Raw genomic sequence first — 10,412 nt, 5'->3', positions numbered from 1 at the left:
TCCTAGGATTTTAGGACCCACTACCCCAAGAAGGGTGGGAGCCCCTGATTTAACCTGACCTCATTCACAGTCTCACTTTACAGATGAGGAAAACTGAGGCTGAAGGATGTGACTTGCCGAGCCCCCTCACCAGGGGCTGGAACCGGCGCCTGGGCTCTTTGCTCTTCACCATTCAGCATTTATGTGTGGAATCTTGACTACACCCTTCTGCCAAAGCCTCTGCACAGCAGAGACCCGTGACTAAGACACAGCAGCCCCTGCTGGGGAAGCGGGCTCTCCTGGTCCCTTGGTTTTGGTGATTAGGAAGTTGAGTCCTGATGGACAAGTAGAAGTTAACTAGGCAATGAATCGCTGGAGAGGGTGCCCCGGCAGAAAACAACCAGCTTGTGCAAAGGTCCAGAGGCTGGGAGAACATGTTCCCTGTACCTAGATCACCAGGAATAAGGGCCTGGAAGAAGAAAGAGGCTCCGGAAAGGTATGTGGCTCAACCTACGTGTCCCACAGTTCCCAGAATCACCTTCACAAACCTATCACTCCTACCCAGTGCTTTTGATTGTTCAGCAAATGCGCACTGACCACCTCCTGTATGTGCAGAGCACTGTGCTCGCGGGAGCATAAGATGGTGAAGACCCATGGCCTCACCCCCTCTGAAGGAGGTGTGCATCGCTTTAATTATGACACCCATAATTAATTGGGAAGAATTGGTGCTAAGCCCTATCTAGTCCAGGGGTTAGAGTAGGCATAAATCAGACACAGGGTGGTATGAGGGGGTAGGGGAGATGCCAGGTCGGGGAACTGCGTTGGCACAGCGGAGGAACTGAAATATGCATAGTGTTACTTGAGCAGAGAGAGGGAGTTATGGCAGGACTAGGTGACCCATGGGAGTTTCCATTTTATTCTACTTGGGGTACAAGGCTGCTCAGATTTGTACAAATGAAGGAGGCTGCAAGGGAGTGGGTTGGAGGGGCAAGAGAGAAAGCAGGGGATGCAGATAAAAGACCAGGGAGAGTGGTGGCTCAAACAAGGGAAGTGGTAGGTGGGAGAGAGAAGTAGATTGATCTGATAACTATCTAGGATACATCATATCAACATCTGAGACTGGGTTAGACACCTAAATATAAACCCTAAAACTATAAAACTTTCAGAAGAAAGCACAGGACAGATCTTAATGATCTTGGGTTTGGCAAAGACTTCTTAAACATGACACACACACAAAAACACAAGCAATAAAAGAAAAAATTAAATTGAACTTCCATCAAAATAAAACACTTTTGTTCTTTGAAAAGCATGGAAATGAAAAGACAAGCCACAGACTAGGAGGAAATTAGCAAAAATTTTATCTGACGAGGGATGTGTATTTAGAATATATGAAGAATTTTAACAACTTAAAAAATAATCCAGTAAAAATGGGTGAAAGATTTGAATGGACACCTCACCCAAGAAGATATATAAATGGCAAATAAGACACGAAAAAATGCTCAACACATTCATCATCCACTGGGAAAACGCAAATTAAAACAACCCAAAGGACCATCACTACACATTTACTAAAATAGCTAAAATGAAAAAGACTGTCCGTGTTGGCAAGGATGCGGAGGGCTGAAACTCTCAAATGCTGCTGGTGGGAATTCAGAATGCCATCACTACTTTGGAAAACAGTTTGACAGTTTCTTAAAAATATGTTTCTTAAACATATTTAGCAATAAATAAAAGTGACCTATCAAGCTACAGAAAGGTGGTGGAATCCCAAATACCTATTGCTCAGTAGAATATGCCAGAAAAAAAGCTATATAGTTATGATTCCAACTATGCAACATTCTGTAAAAGGCAAAACTAGAGATAGTAAAAAAAAGATCAGTTGTTGCCAGGGGTTTGCGGGAGGAGGGGAGGGATGAATAGATGGAACACAAGGACATTTCTAGGGCAGTGAAATTTGTGTATGATATTATAATGGTAGATACATGACATTATACATTTGTCAAACTCATAGAATATACAACATTAAGAGTAAATCCTAATGTAAACTATGGACTCTAGTTAATAATACTAATGTATCCATATTGGCTCATCAACTGCAACAAATATACCACACTCTTGCAAGATACTAATACTAGGAGAAACAATGTGACAAAGAGGGGGTATATGCGAATTCTCTGTATTTTCTCAGTCATTTTTCTGTAAACCTAAAGCTGCTCTAAAAAAAATAGTCTATCTTGGGGTGCCTGGGTGGCTCAGTCAGTTAAGTGACTACCTCTGGCTTGGTCCATGATCCCAGGGACCTGGGATCGAGCCCCATGTAGGACTCCCTGCTCAGTGGGGAAGTCTGCTTCTCCCCCTCCCCCTGCTCATGCTCTCCCTCTTGCTCACTGTCTCCATTTCAAATGAATAAATAAAATCTTAAAAAAAAAAAAAAAAGTCTGGGTGCCTGGGTGGCTCAGTTGGTTAAGCAACTGCCTTCGGCTCAGGTCATGATCCTGGAGTCCCAGGATCAAGTCCCACATGGGGCTCCCTGCTCAGCAGGGAGTCTGCTTCTCCCTCTGACCCTCCCCCCTCTCGTGCTCTCTCTCTCTCATTCTCTCTCTCTCTCTCAAATAAATAAATAAAATCTTTAAAAAAAAAGTCTATCTTAAAAAAAGAAAAAAACACATACCTACCATATTAAACATAAACCTATCATATAGGACCCATTATTCCACTCCTAAGCATTTACCCAAGAGAAATAAAAGTATATATCCACACAAAGACTTGTGTTCATAGCTTTTTTTTTTTTTTTTTGGTCGTCAAATGATCCTTTCTTGAAATCTCCTTTGTAGCTGGGCATTCCACTGCACCACTGCCGACGTCTTTTATGGTGCCATGAGGAAGGCGGCCATCAACCCCGCAGCCCACAGACTGGCAATCCCCATGATCTCTTTAATGGTTCCCGAGCACTCTAGTTAAAGATCAGTGGGGTATCTGTCCGGCAGTGTTGACAATCTTACCAAAAGTGATGTTTCCACTGTGCTTAATGTTTTTCTGCTGTCTCTTAGTGGTTCCTTGAGGGTTTTGATGATCAGGGCAGTGGCAGAAGGTACCACCCCAACCAATGAACAAAGGAATATCATAGCCTGATGAGTTATATGTATCTCCCTAAATTAAATAAAATTTTATGCCCCCCAAAAAAGAAGGTACCACCCCGATCTGGTTCTGTCTGTTCACTGTCATCCTCAGTCCTTTGTAATCACCAGTTGCTTTTGGCAATGTCATCTCCAATCTTCTGGGGAGACAGACCCCAGGGGCCAATTGTGGGGGCCAGGGCCGATGTGACACTGACCTCCCCGCCCCTGCATCTCAGGTATATGATTTTGATTTCCTTGGGGTCAAACTTAGGCAGCAGGGTGGAGATGGCTAGTGCCAGGTGAAGCCAGATTCGGGACTAGCAAAGAAGTTGCACCAGGGCCTCCTCAGAGCAGAGAGCTGAAAGCTATTCATAGCAATTTTAGTCATAGCAGCCCAAACTAGAACCAATCAAATCTTCATCCGTGCATTGTGGATGGATAATTAAACAGTGGTATACATATACAATAGAATACTACCCAGCAATAAAAAGGAACAATAGATGAATCTCAGAATTATAACAAATGTAAGAAGCCAGACAAGAATACATATTATATAATTCCACTTATATGAAAAGTCTAGAAAAAGGATGCCAATTTAGTGATAGAAAGCAGATCAGTGGTTACCTAGGGGTGAGGGTGGGGGGGGGGGGCTGGCAGGGGGGAAAGGGTGGGAGGGAAGGATTACCAAGGGGCTTGAAGAAACTTTTGGGGGATGGACATGTTCATTCTCTTGATTATGGTAATGGTTTCATGGGTGTATACATGTCAAAACAAAATGTGTATTTTAAATGTGTGTGGTTTATTGTATGTCAACTAGACCTCAATAAACCTGTTAAAAACACTAATAGGATTTGGAGCGCCTGGCTGGCTCAGTCAGTAGAGCATGTGACTCTTGATCTTGCAGTTGTAAGTTCAAGCCCTGTGTGGGGTATAGAGATTATTTAAAAAATCAGTCTTTAAAAAAGCCCAACAACACGAACAGGGCTTAATTAGAGTTAGAGATGGCTCTTGGAACACAGTAGGGAATCAAAGGCAACTCTAAACCCTTGATCTGGCTTGACCACCTGAGTGGATTAAGGAGGCAGAGGGGACTCACCAAGCCGGGGGGACAGTGCAAGACCTTTGGGAACACTTCCTCCAAGCAGAGGGGCCCAAGGAGGGAACATAGAGGTACAAATTTGGGAGTCACTGGCCATTGGTGCCACGTGAAAGATGCAGAGATCAGGGGACAGGCACTTTACTCTGGATACAAAGATACTTTATAAAGACGTCAGTTCAACTTAAAGCAATCTACAGATGTATCACAGTTAATATTCTAACTGATCAGGGGAGGCTAGAAAAGCTGATTTAAGGTCCATATGGAAAGTTAAACAAGCAAGAGTAGCCAGGAAACTTCTGAAAACAAAGGGAAATCAGTGGAGACTAACTCTACCAGATATTAAAACATAATAAATCCATAATTAGATGTAATAATTAAAGAGGGGTACTGACATATAGATCATTGGAAGTTAGAAAAATCTAGAAGTGGGGGCACCTAGGTGGCTCAGTCAGTTAAGCGACCATCTCTTGATCTCAACTCAGGTCTTGACCTTAGAGTCGTGAGTTCAAGCCCCACATTGGGCCCCATGCTGGGAGTGGAGCCTATGTAAAAAAAAAGAAGAAAAAGGAAAAAGAAAAATCTAGAAGTAGATCCAAATGCACATAGGAATTTAGTATTTAATATAGCATTTCAAATCTGTTGAGAAAAGATGAGTTTTTAAATAAAAGGCATTAGGAAAACAGGAAGGAATTTTGCATATGATAAATTCCAGATGAACTCAAGATTTGAATGTAAAAAATGAAAATAAGAATGTAGCCAAGAGCTAAGGGAGAAGACTCTTTAGTCATCTCAGTGTGGAAAAGGTCTTTTTAACTATGACACAAAACCCAGAAGCCACAAAAAAAGCTTATTTTCCTACATTAAAAAATCTGCCCAGCAAAGTCAGCAAGAAACTGAAGAAAATACAATCGACATCTTGAAGGGCTATTTTTCTCGCAAACCCTTATATGTCAATCAGAAACCAAAAATGGGAGAAACACGCAAATAGGGTTGTTCACAGAAAAGAAGACAAACGGCTCTTAATTGTATGAACTTGAACTCACTCAAAAGAAGAAAACATGCAAATTAGAACTTCACCAAGGGACCATTTTCCACTTAGCAGTTTGGCAAAGATAAAAAATCTGGTATGTCACTGATAGATGATTGTTCTGGAAAACAGCCTTCATACATACTGCTGGAGGTGGGGCTCAGTATGGGCATGGCCTCTAGAGAGGGACATTTGGCAAAAATTGTAAAAATGACTATTCGGACGTGGCCCTGCAGCAATTCTTCTAGGAATTCCTACTACAGATATCTTTTCACATTTGAATAATGATGTCCTTACAAAGTCTTGGTGACTCTCTGTAGGACTGTTTGGAATAGAAGAACTCTGGAAGCAACTTAGATGTCAATGGATAAGGAACAAGCTACATTTTGGTACATCCGCGAAGAGGAATACTATATAGCTGTCAAAACGAATGTATGGATAAGGAACCATCTTCAAACCTGGGGTGCCCACAACCCCTTCCTCAGGTTTGATCATTTAGTAGAAGACTCGCAGAACTTGGGAAAGTGCTTTACTTATGAGTTTTATTTTAAAAGATACAACACTGAAGCAGCCAAATAAAAGCTGTGCCTAGGGCAAGGGAGGGCGGGGAGGGATGCAGAGCTTCTGTGCCTTCTCTAGGCAGCCCACCCTCCCAGCACCTGTGTCCCCCAATCCAGAACTGCTCCAATTTCCAGACCCCCTCTCCTCCCTGGAGGAGGTGGGGAAGCTGAAAGTTCCCACTCTTGATTGATCTTTCTGAAGTAGGGGCTCCACCCTGAGTCACTTCATTAGCATGAACTCAGGTGTGGCTCAAAGGGGCTCATTGTGAATAACCAAATTCACTCCTGTGACTCAGAACATCGTAAGGGTTTTAGTAACTCTGTGCAGGGAACGGGGACAAAGACCAAATCCATACTTTTTTTTTTTTTAATCACACCGCATTTGGCTGTGTATGCTTATATTCTTTCTCTGGAAGGGCATAAGCTATTAGTTTTATTGCTTCCAGGGAAGGGAACTGGGGGTAGGAGGTGACCCTTGGTTCAAAATTTAAAACATACATGTGAATATATTACCTCTTTGAAAAACAAATTAAAAGTACTTTGTAGCCCTTGTCTTGGCTTCTAATGCCCGCAATCTCCCGGCTTTCTCACTTCCATGCTTCCTGGGAGCCACTCAGAGAGCGTGCAGGGGAATGGTGCGCAGATCCGCTTGTCGGACACCCCCACCCCCGTGGACTTCACCAGCTTCGGTTCCAGCCACTTCCCAAACACACCCTCCCCTCCAGACTTTCCCCAGCCAGCCATTCCCTCTACTGGCAACACCCAGGGCTTGCATCTGAGCTCCGTTCTTGAGAAAGTTCTAAACACATCTAGGATTAATGCACTCAAACCTCACAACAGGGGTGCCTGAGTGGCTCAGTTGGTTAAGCATCTGCCTTCAGCTGAGGTCATGATCCCAGGGTCCTGGGATTGAGTTCCACTTCGGGCTCCTTGCTCTACGGGGAATCTGGTTCTCCCTCTCCCTCTGCTGCTCCCCCTGCTCGTGCTCTCTTTGAATAAAATCTTTAAAAAAAAAAAATACCTCTTCTCATTCAACCTCATCGACACTGTGTAGATTTCATCATTCATAGGTGAAGTCATAGAGGGGAAACTGAGGCTCGGGATGACTGGTCATCATTGGAAAGGGGAATTGTTATTACAGAGCCTGTGCTCATGAGTCTCTATCACTGGTACCTAACTTGGCAGACTCCCCTCTCCTGGCATTCCCTCCCTAACCCTACCCTGGGTCAAGGAGCCAGGCCAGGGCCTAAGCACAGTCGGTGTCCTATAGACCCGAGTTTATTAGAGGGGCCAGGGTCAGAGTGGGTACATTTGGGAGGAGGTGACAGGGGGCCTGGGCAGCTCTGCCAGCCTGATGGCAATAAGACAGAAGGCCGGGGGGGGGGGGGGGGGGGGGGGGGGGGGGGGGGGCGGCGCACAGCCAGTGGGGCTTGGGTCAGCAGGCGAGCAGGTGGGCTACTCTTCACCCTGCAAGTGTCAGTGCCCAGGGCATGGTGGAGGCTTCGGGAGGACTGGAGAGAAAGGACAAAGAGAGGCTCAGGGAGGAAACTTACCAAGTGCACACAGCTAGGAGGTGGCAGAGCTGGGACAGGTGCCCAGGCCTGCTGGACCCCAGGTCCTGTGCCCCTCCTTCTCGTTCTGTCAGGCCCCACACCTGCCTCCTAGCCTCCCAAGCCCAGCCCCAGCTGCTGCCTTCAACTCACTGTGGAGACTGTAGGTGCCTGGCTCCAGTTGCAGTTGGGGGGGCGGAATGATAAGGAAGCCCCCCACCAACGGGTCTTCAGCCACTGAGAGACAAGCTTGGAGGGGAGGGCAATGCCACTCAGGGGTTGGGGAAGGGCACTTGGTTAAGACAGGCAAGGGGCGGGGCTGGTGGTGGCAGTGGCTGTGGGAAGGGGGCCAGCCACAGAGGGAACAGTGAGGTGGTGAGAGGCTGGGGGGCCCGGGGAGGGGGACCTGGGCCTTTGGACCCCTCTGAGCCCCACCATGCTGGGGGCGCCGCTCTCGAGTCCAGGCCCAGTGAGACCGCTCCTTGGCCATGACCTGGCGTGAGTAGAGTGCATGGTAAATGGGGGCGGGAGGTCCAGCCTTGTGCCCCCCACCCCAGGATGATGGTGGGGCCTCACCTCCTCACAGCACTCACGGCTCACCATGGCCCGGAAGCCCATCCGGGCCCAGAGATTATCCCTTCGATGCAGGAAGTCTGACACCCGGAGATGCCAATCTTTTCCCAGGGCCCACAGAAAAATCACACATTTGGGGTCCTCTACATCCTCCTCCATGTCATTGGCGAGAAACCTGGCCACGGAGGCGGGGGGCAGAGAGCAGAGGCCATAAGCATCTGGCCTGCCCCATTCCACAACTCCCAGCTAGCGTCTCTACCACCTGCCCTGGCCACTCACAGAGCCAGAAACAAGTTGCTGTGGGTGTACTCGCTGAGCTTCAGGTTGGCACGCCGGAAGTAGACCAGCACCATGGCCAGAAGATACTGCAGACACAGAGAAGGGGAGCGTTACAGGGAGGCATGGGGGAGAGGCGATTGCACCAGGCCCACTCGCTCCCAAGGAAGCAGGGGTGTGAGTCAGAAAACCCAGAGGAATTGGCTGGGGTGGGGCGGGGGGCGGGGGTGCAAAGATTTAAAAGGGAGGTGCTCCCTCCACCAGACCGGGAGGCCCAGTGAAATAGCCTTCAAGCCCCGCGAATTCAAACTGCCCCAAGTGACTCCCGGCCTCTACTCCCCGTGTCACCTCACCTTATCCGAAATCTGGAAACAGGGATCTTTGGAAAGGAATTCCTGGAGGAAACTGTGCTCTGCGGTATAGAGAAGAGAGATGGTGGACTGGGGTTACCACCAGCCCCCACAAGACAAGAGTGGCATCAGAGTTCCAAAGCCCAAGCCTCCGCTGATCCCACATTCTGCCAAGACCCCTCCCTTCCCTTTGCCAAACTGGGGTCACCTGAGAAGGGAAAGGACAGAGATTTCAGAGGCGTGCATGGATGGGCAGGTGAGATCCCACCTCTCCCGTCGATTTCACGCAGGGGACCCACAGCCGCTTCCATGCCAGCCCCCAAGTGAACTCACCCAGCAGGCTGAGAAAGGCCTGGAGCTCCTGGTGCCGGCGCTGATGGACAGACCCACTCCCCCCACCTTGACGGCTCCAGCTCCCCAGCTTCACCTGGGTGGCAACCATGGGGACAGTGGCCAAGTCTTGAGTGTCACTCATCTCACAGGGGGTGGGGGCAGGACGGCCTGTAGAGAAAGCAGCCTCAGGATTTAGCACCTACCCCCTTGCCCCCCTCACCAAATCGAGAGGGTTGATGAGGCTGGCCTGACAGAGGACCTCCAGAAGGTAGAGACTTGGGGTGGGGGGGCGGGGCGGTGCTGGGAGCAGACAGAAACTGGCATATGTGTGGGGTGAGGAGGCCAGAAAAGCAGCAGAGTTCCTGAAGGATGCAGCCCCCCCACACACACACCGCATCCTGGCACCCCAGGCCAGGCCAGGGAGGAAGCAGAGCATCAACAGGCCCACTGAGGGCCTCCTAAGTGCCTGGGGCTGTGCTAAATTCTTTAAGGGCATTATTTCACTTCATCCCGGGAGTGGGTCTAGGCCAATACCCATTTTGCAAACACGGAAGCTGAAACGTGGAAGTCTCGTCACAGCTACTTTAAAAGGCCCCCCTTTGGGGGACGGCCTGACCCCCAAAGCCAAAGAGTTTAATTGCTCCTCTGGCCCCCCCCCAACTCCCAAATACCCCCTCACTCCACACCAAAGCGGCATATTTGGAAGGACCACCAACCCCTTTCTTCACAGAGAGGAAACTGAGGCCCAGAGGGGGGATGTTATTAGACAAGTACCTGAGGTGGGGCGACCTCAAAATTTTCAAGCTACGGGGAGAGACGCCACCTACGGGGCTCAGAAATTGCAGCCCACCACCCTATAGTCAACCTGAGGTCCTCCACCTAGGCTCCCACAAGCAGCCCACCCTCCTCCTCCTCCTCCAAAAAGCCTTACCTGAGCTAGGGAATTACCTACAGCATGACTCCTCGCGCCCCGGGACTGCATTTATATAGCCCTAGCGCTGCTCCGCCCCCGCAGCCCTCCACCAATCAGGCCCCTTCCTGGGGAGGGGGTGGGGCTTTGGGCCATCACCACCCACCTCTACCTGGAGTGAACTTGGTCTCCACATTCGCCTCCCAGCTGCGGCCCCCCAAGGTAAGAGCTTCTCCAACGCTCCGTCACCTGCAAGAGGGGTAAAGGCAGGCCGGCGGGACCCCAGGGCCGGAATGGCGACACGGTCCCCTCCCCACCTGTTTCTTAAAGGTGAAGCCAAGGTACAGGCCGGAAACGAGGCCTGGGCACGATTCACTGATTGTGTCTTGGTGGGACAGGGCTGCTGGTTGGGTCTCTGTTTGTTTCAGATCCAGGAACCTCAAAACCTGAGAGCCAGAGAGGAGAGTGTCTTGGCATGAGAGTTCCCAGAGTCCACATCCCCCTCCCAAGATCCTTTAGTGGCAGGGGGAGCTTAGCCAGTGGCTCCAAGGTGGGAGAGGAGGCCGTTGCCAAAGACCAGCAAGCCCCTCCCACCCCCCACCCCCCCATCCCCCCATCCCCACCCCACCCCCCTCC

General features: G+C 49.1%; 1 protein-coding gene across 1 annotated transcript in view; it reads right to left on the bottom strand.

Annotated features, from left to right (window-relative positions):
• Nucleotides 1-7,080: 7,080 nt before the first annotated feature.
• The window catches only part of SPDYC (speedy/RINGO cell cycle regulator family member C), a 35,856-nt gene continuing 32,524 nt past the window's right edge, over nt 7,081-10,412 (bottom strand). Inside the window, exons 3-9 of the mRNA XM_032414815.1 lie at nt 8,867-9,008; nt 8,537-8,595; nt 8,187-8,272; nt 7,911-8,082; nt 7,488-7,827; nt 7,338-7,350; nt 7,081-7,135 (exon numbers count right to left, since the gene is read on the bottom strand). Coding sequence (XP_032270706.1) covers nt 7,081-7,135; nt 7,338-7,350; nt 7,488-7,827; nt 7,911-8,082; nt 8,187-8,272; nt 8,537-8,595; nt 8,867-9,008 — 867 coding nt within the window. The remainder of the gene's footprint in view (nt 7,136-7,337; nt 7,351-7,487; nt 7,828-7,910; nt 8,083-8,186; nt 8,273-8,536; nt 8,596-8,866; nt 9,009-10,412) is intronic.

Source organism: Phoca vitulina, unplaced genomic scaffold, assembly GCF_004348235.1.
Source record: "Phoca vitulina isolate PV1807 unplaced genomic scaffold, GSC_HSeal_1.0 scaffold16, whole genome shotgun sequence".
In the NCBI taxonomy this organism is placed as follows: domain Eukaryota; kingdom Metazoa; phylum Chordata; class Mammalia; order Carnivora; family Phocidae; genus Phoca; species Phoca vitulina.
The sequence above is the reverse complement of the archived record's forward strand: the minus strand, read 5'-3'. Positions and strand labels throughout refer to the sequence as shown.